At 36.4% G+C, this 22,546-nt stretch overlaps 1 protein-coding gene across 1 annotated transcript in view; it reads left to right on the forward strand.

Moving 5' to 3' along the window:
* The window catches only part of LOC124159549 (DNA replication licensing factor Mcm6), a 43,706-nt gene that overhangs the window by 17,579 nt on the left and 3,581 nt on the right, over nt 1–22,546 (forward strand). The window contains exons 6-14 of the mRNA XM_046535430.1: nt 8,904–9,075; nt 10,725–10,849; nt 11,796–12,029; nt 14,422–14,589; nt 15,298–15,435; nt 15,950–16,126; nt 17,534–17,684; nt 20,459–20,599; nt 21,859–22,016. Coding sequence (XP_046391386.1) covers nt 8,904–9,075; nt 10,725–10,849; nt 11,796–12,029; nt 14,422–14,589; nt 15,298–15,435; nt 15,950–16,126; nt 17,534–17,684; nt 20,459–20,599; nt 21,859–22,016 — 1,464 coding nt within the window. The remainder of the gene's footprint in view (nt 1–8,903; nt 9,076–10,724; nt 10,850–11,795; nt 12,030–14,421; nt 14,590–15,297; nt 15,436–15,949; nt 16,127–17,533; nt 17,685–20,458; nt 20,600–21,858; nt 22,017–22,546) is intronic.

Consider the following 22,546-nt stretch of genomic DNA (forward strand, 5'->3'; position numbering starts at 1 on the left):
GCCAGAACCAGAAAAAGTCTCATATGTGAGGTTTTACGGTATAAGGATGGTCATTCAAATTAAGAGTGAGCAAAATTTCGCTAATACATCACAAAGGCTTTACACCCTGTGGGCCTGGGTTCAAGTCCTGGCAATAGCAGAAACTTATCAGAGATGGCCCTATCCCTGCTTGAGTGTAATGTGGAGGGCACTTACAGTGCACCACTCTGTCCAGCAGATGGGATGTTAAGTCCTGGTCCCTTTGGAGCCTATCATTACAACCTCGCTAATGCCAACATAGGGTTCCTATCCCCCCAACCTTTACTTCATGGCACTAATGACCCCAGCTGTCGGTTACCTCCTTCCAAATAGCATACCATAGATAACACAGAGTACATAGGACCCGGGATATTCGGAAATTCAGATTTTTCCTGTGTTAAGATCACTTTTTTTAAGTGAACTATTTAAATAACCGCGCAACTGCTGTCATGCCGCCAGTGATGAATAAAAAAATGATTTATAGTCCGGAACAATTTTCCTTCTTTATAATTTTAACGCATTAAAAAAGCATTTCCCCATGAAATTTTAGCATTAGTAGATTGAATCTAACGGGAATAGCTTCTCTGTCGGCATTCTCCCGCGAATTCAGCGCCGGGATCTTCGACTCACAAGCCGTGTGACTCATCTTCACGTAATATTTTGCTTCCCCATCTCTGATAACAACACCGGACACTTTTTGTATTTCGATTTAATGATGCTAAGCCATTCCTGAATTCAAAGGGACTGCCTTATCATTCACGTCTTAAATTTGACTTCAATGATTATATGACGATTGACGACGCGAGTTATTCTTCGAGGGCATTAACTCCCGTTCCATTGAAAATAAACGCTTGCCACCTTGTGGAGTTAAGCTGATAGCTATTCAAGTTCCAACCATGCTTCATTCAAACCCTCTGACAATGAGATACAAGTAGAGTCAGTTCTGATAAGCGCGCCGCGCAAGCAACTTTCCCTCACCCAAGGTGCGTATAAGCACCTTACCCTCACCTCCATTCGTCCCGCAGATGTGGGGCTAGCCTGCGGAGTGAGACAATACATGCTGCTTTTACCATCGTGTTGAATCACCATTGACTTACGTCCATGCTAGAAGAACGAGTATCTTTTTTGAATCACCTTGGAAGCCCAATATTTTGGCACGGAAGGATTTTTAACGGCTCATTTCGCCGTCATATTTCGCTGGGGCAACGAAAAACATAGTATTAGCAAAATTCTAGAAAACCTTCAGTTAAGGATGAATATTCCGTAGGTCATAATTCCAAATTAACGACCATCTACTGTAATTACAATAAATATGTGATAAACAGCGTCGATCAATAAGTCGCGTCGCGGCTGCATCTTCGATCTAGAGCAGTCGTCTATCGGTAGGTCTTGGTAGGTCTCCACTCTAAGGGCCGGTTTTATAATGTCTGGTTAAACTGGAGTTTAAGCTAAGCGTCGGTTAAGTCCCAAAATTCTGTTTTATAATCGATGGTTAAGTCAAATCTGAGCGTTAAAGTGGTAGTCAAGCTAAACCATGGATTTCCCTTGGGTAAAAGGTTAACGTGAAGTTTAAATTGTTGAAAATGGCGGATGTTTTGAAATGCTGAAGTACCCTACGATAATATACGGAAGAAATAATCGACCAAGCGCAGCATCCTCCGTTTTTATCCGTATCTACGATATCAGCAATCAATTTCCAATATTTTTAGCTCCATACTAGCAATTTAATAAGTGAAATATTTCCATAAGACCGGTGATATAACCGGAATGGACCACTGTTTTCATGCTATTCGACGTATTCTACGGTATAGGCTACGAAATCCTTACAAACATCTCAAGTTTGATAATAATCACCATCCAATAAATAATATTGTCTATTCTATGGACTGCAGTCGGAGATCGTGTGCCAAACCCCTGAAAATGTTGAAGTTATGCAATATTTGTGCCGGTGTAGGAGTTTGTTATGATTTGTGCCAGCCAAGTGAGTTGATGAAAAATATTAGAATTACATATCGGAGAAAAAGAAGGAGGTGTAACAGGAGTGTAGGTATAGAAATCTGTTATTACCTGGTTTTGCTGACTTCATCAACGAATTTAAAATGTGTCGGTGTTTACAAAGACAGTTTGAATTAGAAGAACAGCCAAGTTTCGTATTTGGCAATCGAAAGAGAGAAAAAGATCGTACTTACTGATTGCATTCTGATTTACTAGCATTTGATGTCACTATAGAATTTATAATAAATTGTGAGGATATATGTTATGAGGTGAAAGTATTTTCGTATTTCCTTTTCCAAAATATATGTTTGTCAAAGTACTACAACAAAAATTGTAGGTAAGTCCCAATATCTGGTGTACGGCTTGGTATTTCTTGGAGATAAATATGTAGGAATAAGTGAGGCAAGTGAAAGATTGCGTGAAAAAGAAAGGATTTTGCACGTTTCGTACGTAATGTATACAAGATACTGTTTGAGTTTTCTTTGGAAGCTGAGAAAGGCACATTGATGCAACCAATACAGCTCGTTTGGGTAAAAAAGTAAGAATGACTGATTTGCTCATAAGATGGTATGACATATTAATGAATTTGTTAGGCAAATGAGCCTTTAGAGTGTGGAAGTTTACTAATTATTGTACTTTTTGTGACTAAGTAATGACCTCTCATTATTTTGATAGAAAAAGATTTGGAAAGGCACCGTAAGCAAGAGAAGTCTTCTCGTCTCTGAGTGTTCTAATGTGTAGCCTTCAACGGAAAAAATTGCGACTTTATTGCCTAAGTGCTGTTCGTAGCCAAACACAGGTTATGTACTATTAAAACCTCCTAGCAAATTATCTACCATCAAAAGTAGCTTCAGAGCTATAGAATCAGTGGTGCATCTACCATCAAAAGTTGTTTCAGAGCCATAGAATCAGTGGTGCCCATCTAGAACCTCATGTTAAAATATAAGAGTGCCAATTTGGTTACCAATACTTATCTTATTTCAGGTTTGAATATTTTAATATAGTGAAAGTTAACAATTCGATACCTTATCCTGAAAATGTTTGGTTTTATTCCACACATTTGAGTCTTAATTCAAGGAGAGAATTTGGACCCTTGCACCTGAAGACTCATGGAACATCAAAGCCAGATTAATCAAAGAAATATTATTTTAAGGTTCTTAAGCATTGCCTGCTAAGGGAATATATTTATTGAGGTTCTCAAGCATTGTCTGCTAAGGGAATGTTTGAAACAATCAGAGTCAGTTGTATTTCTTACAACATTGAGCCAGCTGGGCTACTCTTGCTTGCTATTGGGGAAAGCTGTTGTCTGTGTACATATGTATTTGCTCATGAGGTTGAATTTACAGGAAATGACTGCGTTCACCACCATTCCATTCGTTATTTTCCATGCTTATCAGTGACCACTGAAATTTTTTCATCGATAAGCTCTTTCAAAGTATCTTGTATGATGTTGGGCTAGTTGGAAGTTCTTCGTATTAGTAAAATTAGACATTGCAGTATTTCCACTGAGTTTTATTATAATAAAATCAGTGGAAATATTGCAATGTCTAATTTTACTAATAACTCTTTCAAAGCCTTAAGTGGGATCCTTGGTATGGTTTCTTCATAAAATATTAACCCTTACTACTAATTGTCGACGTTTAACTAACTAATATGTTTAATAAGTCTTCAAAGGATAAGTGAGGACATATTCCTATAACAGCCAATTTACATCACATATCTGGTACACTCATTAGTTTCTTGGGAGTTCGATCCCATACGTAGCTTTTATTCATTTTTTCATGCTCCATCCATTGAACTGTCACTAATGAGTACATACGTTCAAAAAATCAATTAGGTATAATATCATCAACACTTATAATCATGCATGACTAGATATCTCATTCCAATACTTACTGTTAGAAGTGATCTACTCATTAAGGTTGACGTAGTTCTTTGTAACATACATGGTTATTCCATTTATTCCAGAACCATTGTCTCCCTGCCCTTGCTTGTTACTCAAAATCCTTACCTTAATCACTGTTGTCAGCATTTCAAGCTTGATATACACTTCATCTACATCATTTATATCTAATTCATCCCCTGCAAAAATTCCCTCACCTCACTTAACAGGTCTAGCAATTCCTACTTCCTTTTCCTCTGTCAATATTATCTATACATTCCTGTATACCTCTATTCTTATCCTCCTTCTGGGTCAAAAATACCAGTTCCATGGCAAACCTTACTCCATGTATCTTAACCAGACTTCTATTTGCACTTTGGTATTATGATTTTCCCTTTAATTCTCCTCTTTTTATTTATTCCAAGGATTATCTCTGTCTCATCTATCTCGCTCCAATCTGCATCACTAGAGATATATTTTAACATGCATAGCTGCAACGTATGTAATGAGAAACAGTCTATGAGAATGTTCATGTCACAAAGGCAAATTTCTTAATAGATTTATGAAAGTGGAGTGGATGCAAGGGAAATTGCTTCTATAATCACTTCATACATAGAACATAGTATGATAAAATTCTGTGGGGAAGTGGTATTATTGCATTTATGATAATGGAAGCACATACGTTAATTATAAGTGAGTGATGTCAGTGTGGTGATTTAGAGATTACTTGGTACAGCATTCAAAAGGATATCCCCCAGAAGTAGGTAGTAAAAAAATAACTTAATAACTTACTGTGGCGCCATGTAACAACATAATTCCATTGAAAACCCATATCCCAAAAAGACAGTTGCAATGAAGGAGTCATCATGATGGAATCCTTATGCTTTGCATTTGATACAAATAAATTCTTTAAATGCTATATAAATAACAGTATATTTGTACAGTGACGGATACATGGGGGGGGGGGGGCTAAGGAGGGTTTCCAATTTGCTCCCCTTGGGTATCATCCACTTTACACTAGATAGAATGGTGGTTTATTTCCAACCTCCACTACAGCTGGAATTTTAACCTCACCTAGCCCAACCCCCTTGTCCCTATCCTGGATCCACTACTGTCTTTGTATAATTTAGTACTCTGCTAAATATTTAAAACATGTTCAATGAAAGCTTCATATTTTGTGGGCTGAGAATAAAAGAAAATATCTATCACATGTATAGTATAGTATTCATAAACACCACTGAGAGTTGAAATTTAATGATTTCATTCTGATTAGATATGTTTTTTGACAGATTTTTTATAAATTGAACCCAGCAACTTTAATATCTTTGCACCCCATCTCTTTTCCTTAAATCTTAAATACAATACAAGCCTTTGCTGTTGATTAGATATGAAGTTAGTTATGTTAGCACTTAAAACTTATTCTTACACAAGGTTTGCAAAAATAGTATTAACATAAAGAATAGATCCCCCATCCCAAGCTATGAGCCAAAAAGAGTTGCAATATTTGTTACAGATGCATATTTTTATAACAACATGCAGCCTACTTGTAAAGTATGAAAGGTTTGCTGCAAACTGTACATTTATTTAATAATTGGATGGCAGGAGCCCTTGAAGTAACTGTGGTAGGGTTATGCATAAGTTATTCAAACTTTATTCATTCTTCTCTAATTATAATTTTTGACTGTGAAGCTATGTTCATAATCAGTGATTTCTGAACACCCATTCAATTTAAAATGGCAATGAATACATTCTCAATGGCATTACCATAAAGACTCACAGTCATCCCTATTACAATATCAACTACACTATTGACAGCCAGTATCAAAATATGTTTCACTTTATACTTCAATGGTAAGGGCTACTTGGTGTCATGCAATAGATTTTGGTATCTCTAATGAAGAAATTTAAACTTAGTTCTGTCCCTTATTGAAAATTTATTTGCCAGAGATTATGGATTTCATGAAACATATTGCTTCTTAACATTATATGTATATATATAATCATAAAAAAGATGAGATAATTTAAAGTTATGAAATATCTGCTAGTAGCTGACAATTATATGGCTCTATTCTTTTCGTGTCTGTAACACGAGTGGCACATGGCTGAATATACCTCCTCATTGTGAAATTTTTAATAAAACTGAAAATGCTCTATAAAAACACAAAAATCATCAAAGGAATTACCATGAATTGATCATAACAATGACATCATTGTGACAGGAGCCTCGTTATCGTTTTGATGAACACTGATGAATTTTTCTATAAGACGGTGGTTGGTTATAAAGTCTGTTATTTAAATTATGGCCATGGTGAGTACTTTGAAAACGGGAAAGGCTTTGATTATTCACAACTAACAAGTTGTCCCTAATTCCGTAGGGAACGCAGATATTATGATAAATTAGCGTAGGGGCCATACTAACGCTTAGAAGATATATCTTACTGCAAAAGTATGATTAAAATTTATCGTCATTATGATTACATTGTAGCCTCAAAATGTTCGTAAAATCGCTCTGGTGGCCTACTCAATAGAAAACCATTTCGATTGGTTTAACAATACAAATGAGAATCTTCGTTCTCGTTTAATAAGCACAAACAAGGTTAATTTACCACTATTTCTTGCAAAGGGACTCCACCTTGATTCAATCCATTAACAAATAGTAATTCATTATACAATTAACACTTGTACTTGCCAAATATTCACAAATCGAGGCGAGTATTTTTATTTTAACGACACACTGATGATTGACCATAAGATCGTCAACGATTAAAACCGAAAATATTGGCGTCATCTTCGTTTTCAAAGCTAACCATCACTTCAAAACAAACGTAAACAATTCTTTCACCACTCTCCAACTCGATTTTTTTCAATTTTGACTTTCGTCTGTTTCACTTTTCGCGATCAATTGTTGGTATGAGAATTACAGTAGCTGCGCTTTCCTCTCGTTAAAGTTCCCATCAGCCAACCGGCGGTAGGATTTGCTTTATAAAACACAACCTCTCGTTAAACTCCACGTTACCGTAATCTCCACGTCAACTTAACGTGAGGTTTAACCAGACATTATAAAACCGGCCCTAAGGAGAGTAAAACAAAGAAAGAGCAACAAGTAGTATCACGAAAGGTGATAATGTTAACATCTCTGGCGATCATGTCTTAATCAAAAGTAGTTACGCATACACGGCAATTGGCGTATCTTTTAAGTTTCAATATCCTTCTACGGCAAATTTGAACTAAGAGCGATATTCGCGTTCGTAAAGTAGCCTGAAATATTACTGAGAGGGCGCAGGGGGAAGCAATAATAAGATTTGCGATGTTTTTAGTTTCATGCTCAACAGCGCGACGTCATTTCAACCGTTCCTGTATTCATTTTTGCAACTCATTGAGACGAATAAATAACCTAACTTCATATTGCTCCAGTCGGGATTTTCAAAACAAGTCGATCAAGATTAGTAGCCTCTTTGGGGCTGGGGTTATGCTGAGCAAAATCGAAAAACTGCGTAAAATCAAGAAAAGATGTAAAATCGATGTCTCACCATAGTAATTGCCTATGCTTTCCGGCCGGACTAGAGTGTCGCTGCGTAAAAACGAGACTTGATGTAAAATCAAAGTGCGTAAAATCAAAGTTTTACTGTATGCAAATATAGCCACAGCTTTTGCACAAAGAACTGCCTGTGATAGAGGAACATCATTCAACCATGTATTATGAATCCCAGTTATTAGAAGTCTTTCTGTTTTTTCCAGCAATGAACTTCACATACGTGTTGACCGCTCTCCTGAAATTGGTTATCTTAATTCAGAATAACAGAGTGGATTGTCGACGTCGTAAGCTTAAACTAACGCACAATATCGATTTGACGCTCTTTATTTTCAAAGCTAGTGATCACTTTCAATTTCTCTTCTTGGTTTATGCTTTTTCTTGATAACTTCTTCACTTTTCTATCCCATTCCTATTTTTTCCTGTTCTACCCTTTTTTTACTTTGTATGGCTCTATCAAAATCACCTTCTACCGCTAAACAACTTTCGCACTGTATTCCTGAGTCACAGAGGGCCTACTACTGCTGGGAAGGAATGATGCCATTGTGTTGTAGACTTTCTCTCGGACCCTTTTATGCGTTGATGCTATTCATACACAACTGGGCATCCGCTCCCCGATGACTGTGAAGGCTGGAGGTATGGACCCTTTACATGATAGTCGATTTCCCCCTGATAACCTATGACGGTAAAAATGACGTCTCAAACCATATTGCTTAACAAAACTAATTTCCACTAGCTCCCAACTTAATTAATGATCTAAATTAACTGATGTTATTCAGTTAAGGGGGAAAGAAAAATTACTTCGGTGGGTCGGCTGTCCGGACGCATGACGAGTACGTAATGTTTTTGCCCTTTGGGCGGCAATGGATTTCGACAAATTTATAAACAAAGAATAAAATATGAGGCTAGCAATACTATTAATATGCGTAAAATGGATGTAATTTTGTGTGTATTTAGTGCAAGTTCACATTTTATCAAGAGAGTATTAAAGGTTATTTGATTAGGCTAAGCAGTGTTGGAATGTTTCCCCGTGGAACGAATTTGCACTATATCGAAATTGCGCTAAGCGAGGCATGGGTGTAATATGAAAATTTTAAAAATCATTAAGTAACTAAATTAAACAAATGGGGATAAGTTGTGACTGTGATTTCTAAAATTATGAGAGGGAAAAAGAATTAGCCCACACCGAGACTAAAACCTAGGCCATACATGGTAAGGGACACTAGACGAGAGCCTTTAAGCACTCAGCCAACGAGGTAGTTGAGAAGGAGCGATTATTCAAGGGAAGTCATGGTGCACGAAATCTTTACATGTGAATATCTCTCGAACTCGGGCCTGTGTGGATGAAAGATGTTACACTTTCTACATTACCTATGTAGTTTCAGAAAATGACATCATCATTCAGATCCCGATCATCACTCTCGCGATGTCTCCTTGTGAGATGTTCTTACCTGAGAAAACTTTACTTCTCCTCAGTTTGGTGGCTCTCCTCTACAAATGGAGGATATGACTGCAGAGGCAATGAAAGAGCAAATGTCTGAGGCAGAATGGAACAGAATTTATGAGATGAGCAGAGATCGAAATCTGTACCAAAATCTGACCACTAGCCTTTTCCCATCCATTCATGGAAATGATGAAGTTAAAAGAGGTAAGCTTAACTTAGTAATATAACTTCTCATGGCATGGGTTTTGTATTAATTAATGCGGCTATGTACTTTATGCAAAGAACTTGAAGACCATCCTCCCTTTTGTATTTTGGAATTTTCCCCATTTTTAGTGAAATACTGGCTATAGAGAATGATTGGGGTGATATTTTATCAAGTTATCACTTGCCTCCCAGGTGACTAATGCATGCAACCCAAATGAAGGCTACCTCTTTTCATGAACCCTATTATTTACCCACTTCATATTGTTTTATCTTCCTAAATTAGAGGTTTGGTAAGATACAGCCCTCCATTTCTCCTTTTCCTGTACCCTCAGCCATCTTCCACATGAAACAAGATAAGGGCAAGCCGGCTTAAATCCAAAATACAGTCCTATATTTAGTTCTTATGGAAATTGAATTGCATCCAAGCAATACAAACTTGATCACCTTAGGCATACAAATCGTGAGTATGATGAAAACAGAAAAAAAGTGTTGAGATGAGTGAGAATCATGGCCTGGATTTATAACAGCCTGATGTCAATTCTAAGGCAATTCTTCGACTATTCTTAACATATGGCGCACCTTGCATTCAACCTTGTAGGTGATTAACTATACTGTTGGAAAACTTATAAGTTTGTGGAAAAAATCCATCCAGCTTTGGCATTGATCAGCCCAGCATGTCACTGATTATGCTGATGTGAGGCCTCAGTAAGCTCTTGTCACGGACCACGATCGATAAAAGGCAGCCTATCGTGCAGACTGAGGCTTCTCCCACTACTAAGTTACACTGGCCTTGATATTATGGACATTTCATATAGACTCCATGCCCGCAAGCTGGGTAGTCATTCATTTGAATAGTGCCTTAGTATTTAACAGTGCAGATAGGTGTTTTGTGTTTGTGTTGCTTAAAAATTGAGTGACTAGAGAAATACATTTATTGCACCTGTTTTCAGTTATTAAGAATAACAACCTTTTTTTAAGCATGGTAAAATTTCAAACTGATTTCTAGCGTTGATAATAATAAAGTTAGTAAGCACAAGGTACTAAGTCCAGGAGTGCGTTAGTAGTAAAACTAAAATTTCATTGAAACATTGCTTACACACATAAAAACGAGGAATTCATTTCAAAATATTAAAGTTGGAGCATGCAACAAAGTGTTTCTTTGCAAAAACCATTTACAATATAACCACTTCACAACGGAGTGGCGCAGTGAGGAAGATTACAAATGGGTAGGTGGGTCGGGGCATATTGCTGAGTAGTGGCCCTAAGGTTTCGCTAAGCTGGATCTTAGGTAGTGCCTGAATGCCTATGACCATTGCCACCTCAGCAGTCACTTCTGTTTTCCCAGCTCTAGTCGACGTCCATTTGTTTGTGTTGAAAAATCCATGCCAGCTAGAGCTGATGTGAAGTCTTTTGTGTATGAAAAAGCTCATCAGCTACTGCCGATATTTGGTGCAAAAGGGCTGAGCTTGGACTGTTAGAAGCTTGTCATAGAGGGTAATATGGAGTTCCATCAGAGTAATGGTATTTGATGAGCCTTAATTGAAGTCATGTAATCTGTTGATATTTTAACCTGTTGAAGAGATTTAAGCTCCCATGCTCCAGATTTTGAGGTGAAATATGTCCTAAATAAATGAATTAAACATTTTCAGGAATCATTCTTATGCTTTTCGGAGGAGTACCTAAAACAACAATGGAATCTACAACTCTTAGGGGCGACATAAACTGCTGCATTGTGGGTGATCCAAGTACTGCTAAGTCTCAATTTTTGAAACAGGTAAGTTATTAATGGTAAACTTGTCACCAAAAAATATTGTCTAAGCTAACACGTTAAATTCTCACTTTGAAAGTGTATACAAAATTCTATCATCGGATTTAAACAACGTTCATTTGTGGAGCCAAGAGTGAGGACTCAAAATGAGCAAATGCACTTTGGTACATTTTTTGCGGAGTTCGTCCAACTATAACCATGTTTATGCTGTGGATGGTATTAATATAAAGGCAACAGTTGGTATTAATATGAAGGCAATAAAAGTGAAGTACCTGGGAGTTACGATAACTTCGAACCTCTTGTTCCCCCTCCACCACCCCCTCATTCAGAATACAGAGTTGGTGTGATGATGGCCCCCGGAATAGTACCCGCAATTTATTACACCCCTTATTCAGAATGGTAGCCTTGAAGACATATGTTCAAAAATTTTAAGGGAGGGTAGAATTTTTTTTATTATTCTTCCAGAACCAAACTGAGTATTAGGTATCGAGTTCATCCTTAAGTAATTTTGGGTTATAGCATACGATCATTTGACCCAGTTATAGTGAGTGAGTCTTAGCTGGGTTACTTCAAATTCTCATAATTGTCAGATTTTCATAATAAAATTGTGTGTATTTATGAAGTAAATAATTCAATAAATATTTGAAAATTTGGCATACATATTATTAAAAAGTGTAAGGAATCCAATCAAGGCTTCATTGAAATTTGAGTTAAAAATAATTAAACAACAATCATTTATAATCAGCATTAAAAGTTTTACTGAAATTACAAATATGTGACTCACATCCTTATTAACTTTTAATAAGACTTAAAAATGTGATTTCATATTTTTTAGATTAATTTCTTGGCAAAATTAGGCATATTGTAATTAAATTGAACCAAGCAATGAATGATAACATTCAAAATATCTTTTATTAAAATCATCTGTTTTTATTCAAATTGAATGTCTCAGGTGGCAGATTTCAGTCCAAGAGCTGTGTATACCTCAGGAAAAGCCTCTACTGCAGCTGGTCTAACTGCTGGAGTTGTGAGAGATGAAGAATCAGCTGATTTTGTTATTGAAGCTGGGGCATTAATGTTGGCCGATGGTGGTGTGTGCTGTATTGATGAATTTGATAAAATGGATCCACGTGATCAGGTGGCCATTCACGAGGCGATGGAGCAGCAGACAATATCAATTGCTAAGGTTTGTTTTTGATTAGGCTACCTCATGACTCATACTCTGTGTTGGTTGATGGTGTCAATTTTCATGAACAATCTCAAAGTTATAAAAGTTATGAGCCAAAAAAAAACCCTTCACTGTAGTTTCCCTTCATGAGCACTTACTTTGCTGTAAAATTAAGGGAACCATTCCACTGCCTTCCTATTGATTGACGACCTAAACTGGGTTTACAGATAGCCCTTTACCCTCAATAAATAACTGTTCCTATTTATCTTTTCTGACATGTAAGAGATCTGCATATAAATCATTCTGAGAGAAAGAGATCAGGACAACCAAGGAGTTTCATTTGCCTTTTCTTCAAAACCACTAAAATACAGCAAGTAAAGTTATGGCCCTATCATTATTTTCTTTAAGTTTGCACTTCCTTGAGTTCATTAACTTCCAGTTCCCTTCATGGTGCACTTAACCATTGATAGCGATCCTGAAGTTTTGGGAATAGTTATTTTTTCAAGAATTTTCTCATAATAGCATTAAAGTTGTCATATGGATGTTTGAAGCCATACTAAGTTTAAATTTACCATGTTTATGCATATAATTCTCAATTTTTTATGGTTTTTAGCTCTTGCCACAAATATCCTATGCACACTTTCACATTTTAAAACTGAACACATGATATTTTGAGGAAAACTTTTGATATTATTTTACGCGATAAATTTACGTGATAAATATTTTACGCTGAAAATTCAAACTATTGTTATTAAAACAGTACCATGGTTATTTAAAGTCTCAAATGCTTCCATTGATGTCATTTATTGTTCCCATACATGTTATGGAAGTTATGTGGTATAACATATTGCATTTATTTCTGCAGGCGAAAACAGTAGAAGGTGGTAGAATAATTCTGCCACGGAAGACCGTTTCTATCGTCAAATATAATATCTTCTTTAATTAAATAAACTAAAAGTGCAAGCATCAGCTTTTCACGTATGCCATAGCTGATAGCGCATTGCCTGCATCTAGAAGCATTATTGCAAGGAACAGCCTGTACTAAGATGGTTTTGTCGGGGAGTAGGTTGTAAAAGAGTTACGTTTCGTCTGTGTTATATCATGCGGGGAATAATTCTTAAGATATTCCTCTAGGATCAGAGTTCTTTCTTCCACGGCTTCGGGTTTACACTGCAGGCATCACCAGCAATGAGGAAGGGAGATAACTCTTTATTGCTCTAAATTAGTATAACCAACCCTCCTAGCACTTGAAGTTCTCGATTCTCAATCTATCACTGGTATACACCGCTTTAGCCTTAAGCATAGCCACTTTCTCAGCAGTTCCTGCAGATTGAAGTGGGCAAAACCACCATAACAAAGCTCCTTCTAACTCCTCATGTTCTGCATTCCTCTGGTGCTTTTGTTTTTTTTTTCTAATTGTGAAAAGAAAATAGGAAGATAAATTAATTGCGTCATTCTCGTATTGCTCCATTATTTTCATTTTCTCGCTTAGTCATATTTGGCATTTTTTAGCCATGGTGTCTACCTTCAAACGCTCTCTATTCACGCAACTCACGGACGAGTGGGTATGCTGTCGACTGCTTTCTGCTGCCGGAGGAACAAAAGAAGATTGAAAATTAGCGAATGGTAATGCCACAGTATTTTCACTAAAATGAACTACTTATTTATCGAATGACGGTTTACCTCATGAATTTGAGACTGAGCACTCTATGTTAACTTCATTTCAAACAGATCAGCAGCAATTACAGAGGTTAGGGACTTACGGAATGGTTTAAGTTCTCTGGAGATGGAAACTCTCGCTATGGCGAGTGCCAACACCAACAGGGCCTCATATAAATGATTTTTTTTTTGACATGCTAATCATAGGGTCAATTGACGGTGCTCCGGCAATCTCTCGTAATGGCTGGGATCTCGCAATAGCTTGTACTTGGTTTAACGCAGTTCCACTGTAGGTATTGAGGGGAACCACCTCGTCTGGGGCACCCCATCATAAAAGTTGCGGGTCAAAAGATCTTCCTCCGTGGGCTGCAAAACCCTTTTTGTCTGGAAGGCAAGAAGAGTCTCACTTGATGCTCAAAGTGTTATGATTTTCTTTGCCACAGGAAAGTGGTTCATCAGCATTGTCATTGCAGTTTCAAGTTGAGACTTTGAAAATTTTCAGGTCCTTAGAAAGCTAGGAGACTAAGAAAAGTTCTGAATGACAAGGTTTTTCTGTCCAAGACTGCACTAAACTGGGTCGGTCTCAAATCATAGTGCTTCCGTCATCATCAGTGGGCAGGGTGTGCATTAATCATCCTAGCTTTGCCAATGATGTTAGTGATTTGTATATGTCTTGTTAATGTATATAATAATGTTATCTTGGTGAAATGATTGTCTACATATTTTCTTTTTAATATTTCACCTCTTTCAGGCCGGTGTGCGTGCTACACTCAATGCTAGAACTTCAATCCTGGCAGCTGCAAACCCTGTGGGAGGGCGTTATGATCGAACAAAGTCACTTCAACAGAATGTTGCACTAACAGCGCCATTAATGTCAAGATTTGATTTATTTTTCATCCTTGTGGATGAATGCAATGAGGTAGGTAGGAAAATGAATTTTTTTCATTGTTGTGGTAGTTCTGTACAAAGAGAGCATCACCTTTGTCTATTGTTGCATAGAAGCAGGTCGCAAATAATGATCATGGGGTATCACTTTTCAATAAAGCATTGTGTTACCCATGAATTTTTCTGTTAGTCATTTTACAGCTAGTTTATAGTTGAATAGATTTTATGTAGAAGTACTTGTGGTAACTTGTTATATGCTAACCTTTTGTGTGTAAGAATTAAGGAAGGTAATTTCTCCGCACTTACTGCCTGCTGGGTCCATAACCTGATAAAAAAAATTATTGAGGTAATCCTTAGGCAGTCTTCGCGCAACTGTACAAGCGTCAGCAGTTAGTCTGGAAAATAAAAAATCAGGTTCCACTACCTTGCTTCAGGTTTTTTTTATTCTCAACCACTCATAAAAAGTAACTCTCAACAAAGTAAAAAACAACAAACCCTTGACTACCAAAGTACATAGAAATTTTTTCTGTTGATAAAAAACGGCATTGTCCGCAAAGATACAAAATTACGTATTTCATAGAAATCCTAACAAATGTATGAAATTTTTTTTGTCATTTTGTGTTTCTCTTACATGTATTTTCTTAAGTTTATGGTTGATTGGTGAAATTGTTTTTTCCTGTGTGATGCCAAAATTTTATGAGACTGATTGTATTTATAACTACAATGTTTATTATTTACACAGGTTGTGGATTATGCAATTGCTCGAAAAATTATTGATTTACACAGTAACATCGAGGAATCTATTGAAAGAGTATACTCACAAGAAGAAGTTCTAAGGTACATTGCTTTTGCTCGTCAGTTCAAGCCAGTCATAACTGAGGTAAATTCCTGTTATTATTTTACTATTTCAAAAATTTCATTCATAACAGAGGGCAAAATGTTAGCCTTTGGGTGTTAAGGATGAGTAAAAAAAACTAAAATAAGAGTTAAGTGGAAAGCCCGAGTATAAGTTCAACATTTTATTTCTTTCGTAAAATTACTTAAGGTAGGCACTGTTGACATTTTGTGCATTCAGATGCACTTTAATCGTTCACATTTTCAAAATTTTTTAAGTTGGTGAGATATAAATCATTCATGAAAGTATTCCATTTGACCGAGACTTAAACCAGGATCTCCTGAATTTAAGCTCATTGCTCTAACCACTTTACCTTCAAAGTCTAAAGGTTCATTCCTGACTAGTCACATTTATATCCTAATACCAAGTTTTCTTTAAATTCTGTTGACTTCATCTTCTCTTTTTTTTCTAATTTTCATTCCAAAGCTCATATTTCTTCAGTAGATTATTTTGAATTCATTATTGTGAGAGGCTATTTAATGCTATTATTAAATTCAAGGAAGCAGAAGATCTCCTAGTTGAGCTGTATGGCAGACTTCGTCAGAGAGATGGCATTTCTGGAGGTTCGTCTGGAGGTGGTGGAGGGGCTCGCTCCACATGGCGTATAACTGTCAGACAGTTGGAGAGTATGATACGCTTATCAGAGGCAATGGCAAAAATGGAATGTTCTGATGAAGTAAGTTTGTTGTGATGAGTTGGAAATACTGTCTGTGAAAATATATTATGCTTGTGGGAATAGGTTGGTTTAGTTGTTGGTTCAACTAGTTTCAGAGCTGACAATCATAATCAGAACTGAAGCTAAAAAGAAAATATACTGAAATACTTAGCTCAAAAACCAATTTACTTAAAATATGCAATTGACTAAAAGAACTTTGATTGCCCTTAATTTACTTTATTGCTTTTAAGAGGGAGATTTTATGAAGCTTATCACTTTGGCATAATTTTCTGTATTATTTAGTTAGTTTTCATTTTACTCTGACTAAAATCATTGTTAGCTTTTGAATATTAAGTAATGAAAATGTAGCATTTGAATGAGGAACGGGACCAAGAACAGATATCAGGAACAGAACCAAGAACGGATATCAGGAACTGAGCCAGAATGTGAGGTGACCCATCGTTAATTGTCATAGTCAGTCTTGTTGGAATTACTGCAAAAGTTCACCATAATGAGTTATCTCAGTCTTTATAAAATTGGAAAGCATTATTAATTAAATACATTAGAGCCTACCTGTATTGAAAATAATCACTTTTTCGTATGTAGGTAGTACTAGAAGTGTATAACTGTTGTACCTTAGTTATGGTAATTATCAATCATTTTATGCATAGAAAGTTCAATTATTCTCTATAAGTAAATATCATTTTACTGTTTATGTTCAAGTTCTCACCTCAAACACATGTTTCACATTTTACTTTTGTTATAAACTGACACTGTGGTTGATTTGTTATAAACTGACACTGTGGTTGAATATTGAAAATTCATTCTTAAGAGAGACTCGAATCTGAATCGACTCTGAATCAAAGTTAATGTTCAAACAAGACCTGATCTCATTATATTCCTAAGAGTTCAAGGGAAAGTTGGCTACCACGCCTGGAACCACAGAAATAAAACCTGACCTCAGATAATCTAGCCGGTAAAAATTGCTGTTAAAAATCCTATGGTTTGTTGTTCTTTTAGATTAATTGGATACATTAGCCTTTCAATCATTGCCACAACTTGGATTAGCATTCATTCATTTGTGGCTGTGTTACTGGAACAAATCTGTGCCTTGGTGGAATATTTATCAAAGCCACTGACAGCTTGATAACATTCATTGATATGTGGCAGAATTTGATAGCAGTGAAATTCTCTTTCATAAGGAAGGGTATGTCATTGATGAAGAAAATTGGTAAGTGCACCATCAACAGTCTACACATTCTTGTGCAGGAGTAAACTCATGGTGCAGTAAATTGTTTCTTTATTGTAGTCCTTGTCTTGATTTTGTAATGGTATTGTTGATTGCTTCAAGTGGGCTTTTTCATTAATTCGATTTAGTAAGATCAACTTGTAATGGCTCTTTGAAATCTTCCATAATTTCATCATTAGGTCACTCCTAAGCATGTACGTGAGGCATTCCGTCTCCTAAACAAGTCCATCATTAGAGTTGAGCAGCCAGATATTCATTTAGAAGATGAAATGGAAGAAGGTGATAATGCTATGGATATCGATCATGATGGCACCAATGGTATTCCTAATGGTGAGTATCCTTAGTCATTAATTATAAAATAAAAGTGAGAATAATTCTGACATCATGGTCTTGTGACAAGTGACATTAGTGACCATTGCAAATGGCACCAGTTCATTTACACTGTACCGCCACTGCACAAAAGAAGTGTGTGGAAAAGGGACTGTTCTTCCAAATTTGCATGACATTTTTTAAGTGGTTCAAAAGAGTGATTTTTTATCGTTTATTATACAAATTATTTTTGTTAGATGATCATGAATTTTATCATATTTGCTGTTGTTCCCTTCTAAGAGATTCACAATGAGTAACTCACCATTCCTCTCCCCCCTCACTTTCTTCCCTACCTCTTCTAGTCTTGTTAGCCATTTACCACACCATTTGTGTTTTAAGTTGTTGACTAATTGGTACCTGACTAGCTGTTGTTTTTAAATTATCTGAGCTTTCATCTTCTAATCCTATGCCAATCAAATACGTATGTGATCTGATCAGTATGAACTTTAGCATTTAGCTCTTCAAAAAGGTACTACATATACTTAAAAGTTACTGACCAGTACACAGGGCAAGGCTATGTAGGGAGGGTTGCGGAAAATCCAAGCCCAAGAAAAGAAAGTGAAAGAAACTGTAGCGTAGCCACAAGCTTCAGATCCTATGATGCCTCTCTGTATTGAGCCTTAGCTTTTTCCAATACTGAATCAAGGATAATCATCTTTGGGCGGTAAGGATGGTTCCTAATTACAGTGGAATCGCATTAAAGCAAGTATGGGCTATGATGAGACCACTACCATTACAAGAAACAGTAAATGCACCATCAGTTGACCTTGTGATTGGCATGTAAAGAAATCCGTTTTTACAAGCCCCTTTTGGTGTTGGCACTCAATATAGCAAGAGTTATCATCGCCGAAAAACTTACATCATGAGTCTCTAATCTCTGTAATTGCTGGTGATTTGTTAGAAATGAAGTTACTGTGGAGTGCTCATTCTCAAATTCATGAGGTAAACTGTTGTTTGATAAATATGTAGTTCATTTTGGTGAAAATAATGTGGCAATAACATAACATTGTAATGAAGATATTGCATCAGACAAAAGGAAAAGTCTTCCGAGACAGGATTATTCTACCACCGTCCACAATTTTTGTCTGGAGAAACAAATGCGATGCGTTATTTTACTTCCACAAAGTGTGCAGGAACAATAAACCACAATAAACATAAACCAATGCAAACATCAAAGGTAAGAGGTAACCACTATTCAGTTTTATCAGTAATTTTCAGCTAAAAATAGCAAAATAATAGAATTATCACAAAAAAGTGCCAAGTACATTGAAAAGTGGATTGGTCAGTTCTGGATTGGGATAGTGATCGATAAAGCAATTACGTGGATGATTTTGATTCAGTATGGCACTTATAAATTGTATGGCTAGTTTGTTATTAAGGAAAGGAAATTATGTGATGCTAAAAACATCGTCTTCCATCTGGACTTATGCTTAAGTTGCTCAGAAATAAATCTCAAGCCTATCCTGTTCCTGTATCAGTGTTGACTATATGTTTATTGGCTATTATTAGCTCTGCCTCTGGTAAAGCAACAATTCACCATAGCGAGTGTTTATTTGAGCACAATAGGGTATCGTTTTATAGAGGTTGTACACTGTTGTGCATGGCACTATTTTAAATCGCTCTTACCCTTCATTTAAAGTGTGTATATTTCACATAGTAAGGAGAATTTTTTTATTTTGGATGGAACTTTTGAGTTACTACCATAATTATGCTTCTCATAGCAGATTGCATCCCTGATAGCAAGGATGCTCTTTTCTATAAACTTAATTCATTTGTTTACCCTTTTTACCCCAGGGCACACCATGTTAAGAGCAGACTCATTTTTGTCTGAATGAATGTATTTAATTTGGTCACATATCTGTTGATGAAGCCCTTATTTAGTATTCCTGAAGTTTGCGTTTTTACACTACTTGCTTATATTTGTCATTCTTCAAAAGTGGTTCTTTTTTGCCTTTCACTTCTTTTTGCACTGTTTAAACTTTGTGTTGAATCATATGAAGGAGTTCATATATATTTAACAAAGTCTGTACAATGTCGTCAAGAGTTTTGGTAGTAAAGTAATACAGTGGAACCTCGTTAAAGCGAGTACGGGCTATAACGACACCCCCGCTATTACGAGAGATAGCCGATGCACCGTCAATTGACCCTATAATAAGCGTGTTACAAAATTCGTTTTTACGAGACCTTTTCGGTGTTGGCTCTCGCCATAGCGAGGGTTTCACCGCCGGAAGACTTTCATGAAGACTCCTTAACCTCTGTAATTGCTAGCGATCTGTTAGAAATGAAGTTAATGGAGGGCTCAGTCTCAAATTTATGTGGTAAACTGTCGTTCGATAAATATAATGATGACGAAACAATGCTTTGCATGATTTTTATTCAGTGCGGCGCTTATAAATTGTTTGAATAGTTGGTCGTTATTTGAGTAAGGAAATTTAGTGATGCAGAAAAACATCGCCTTTCATCTGGATTTATGCTTACGTTTATCGGATAGATGTTTATCTGTTGCCGCACCACTCCTGTTCCTGTATATCTGTTCGCAACAGGTATATTGGCTATTATTTGCTCCACCTCCGGTAAAGCGACAATTCGCTATAGCGAGTGTTTATTAGTGCACCGTGGTGTGTCGTTATATCGAGGTTTCACTGTAACTAAAAATATAATTTCCACACCTACTTCTGAATTCAGAATTTGATAGAATGTCTGCCCAGTAATTAATGTATCTTTCCTTAATATAGGTGTGCATGAGGATAAATTACCTGAAGAGCAAGGAGCTGTTGAGAAAAAGAAAATGAGCATCACATTTGAAGAGTATAAAACTTTATCCAATATGTTGGTTCTTCATATGCGGCATGAAGAAACAAGGATGGAGAGAGATGGTACTGTATATTTGTTTATTAGGTTTCCCATTGTAAAATGCTGTACCTAATGTAATGATGCAACCCTGATATTCTAATAGGTGTAGAAAAGGTAATGTTTGTTTTTTCCTTGTAAGAATGTGCAGTCTTGATCTAGTTGAACTTAAATTTTAGGGACAAATTGTTCATAACTTAAAGCAAAATAGTATACTTTTCATTTTTATAAAGCCTTGGGGCTCCATAAATTCCCCTAGTCCCAAGGAATGTATCAGAATCAATGTAGTTTTTTTTATGACTTATTACAGTAGACTCTCCTTAATATGAACAACCTTATTACAAAGTTCTAGTTAATACGAAGCAAACTTCATCATATCATTAATTGTGTGTTAACAATCGAGCTATTTTTGTCGTTATTGTTTTTCATTTCAATTCTTTCATCTCACAAATCGGTTTTGTTGCGCTTTCTCATTGATGTCTCATAAATGGTTTTCATCCACTCATACGTCATTAGTTCATAAGAGGGTTATTTTTTTTGTTTGTTGTATGCAGTGTTATTGTTTAAATTATATTTTGGTTAGATGAAAGTTTAGTGTGTTTTTTCTATTCCTTCTTGGGTCACCTCAAATATCCCTTGGCGTTCCTTTCGTCCCAGTCATTTTCCTTTTTGAATGCGATGTGTAGGATGCCATAAGCGATGTCAAAATTACGGAGGATATTTAGGAAGGGATGGATGATAATTGCTTCCTGACACTACCCCTTATTGCCCATCTGTAAAACAGACAGCTAGATATATCAAGCGCAGACAAACTGTCAAATGAAGGGATCAAGAGGTAAACCACTACATCAGCATCTAAAGAATTTACAACATGCATTGGTTGTAACACAAGACCCCTCCCCTCAATAAATGTTCCATAGGATAATCCCTGAAAGGGAAGAGATTTATGTGCACGTGTCATTCTGGGAGCAACGATGTATTTACATCCTTGCTAACACACATGAAAAAAGGAAGCGCCCTCTATTTCCTTTCAATAATCCCATTTCAGAGCTCGGGTGCTTTCAGTGTTCTTCAAGGTTCCTTAATCCATTGAATACCGTCAACGAAGCCTCACTGCATTTGCAAGACATTTGTTTTATTGGCCCAAACACAATATTTTTACTACATGTCAATGAAAGCAAATGGACTGAAAATTCCTTGTAAATTTTGTTATTGAATTTGTATTTTATATTTATTGTTTGCATAAACTGGCCAATCATGAATTTAATTTTATAATTTTTTCTAGGTGTCGATGTGCGTGATGAATCAGGATCTGAGGGTCTCAGGAAGAGTGATCTTGTTGCATGGTATTTGGAGCAAGTGCAAGAGTCTATTGAGAGTGAGGAAGAACTTCTCCAGAGGAAAGAATTGGTGGAAAAAGTTATTGACAGGCTGATATTTAGAGTAAGTGATCAGGAGATCTTTGGAAATTTATAATTTTAATTCTTTTGGACTTAAGACACAGCTATCAATTCTCAGTCAGCCAAAGTGGGAAATTAGACTGAGAATGGATGTGCTTAAAAATTGGAAAGTGACAATTTTTTTCTCTGACCATATCAGCTACACCTGCAGAATGGTGTGGTCATGCAAACTACTACACCTCCAAGAATAAAACTTCATCACCCAGTCCTGTTTTGCGCATATTTTGCTAAATTGGTAACTGCTATTTCTTCACAAGTGGGCATCTGCGGCATTTATACTGCAAATAGTAATCGCATATCAAACTTAGGGAAACGCTTAGTTTTGAAGGACAATACCTGGTTAATAGTCAACATCTGCCTTGCCGTGTAATTTCCATCACGCTAAGGGCCTGATTTTTCAAGTCATCTTCAGCTGCTATTGCGAGGATTATTGCAATTGAAAATTACATTGGTGTTAAAACCTGCGGTTTAAAAAATTCAAACGGATGTGTACATTGTTGGACTAAATGGCGG

This window comes from Ischnura elegans, chromosome 1 (genome assembly GCF_921293095.1).
Source record: "Ischnura elegans chromosome 1, ioIscEleg1.1, whole genome shotgun sequence".
NCBI lineage: Eukaryota > Metazoa > Arthropoda > Insecta > Odonata > Coenagrionidae > Ischnura > Ischnura elegans.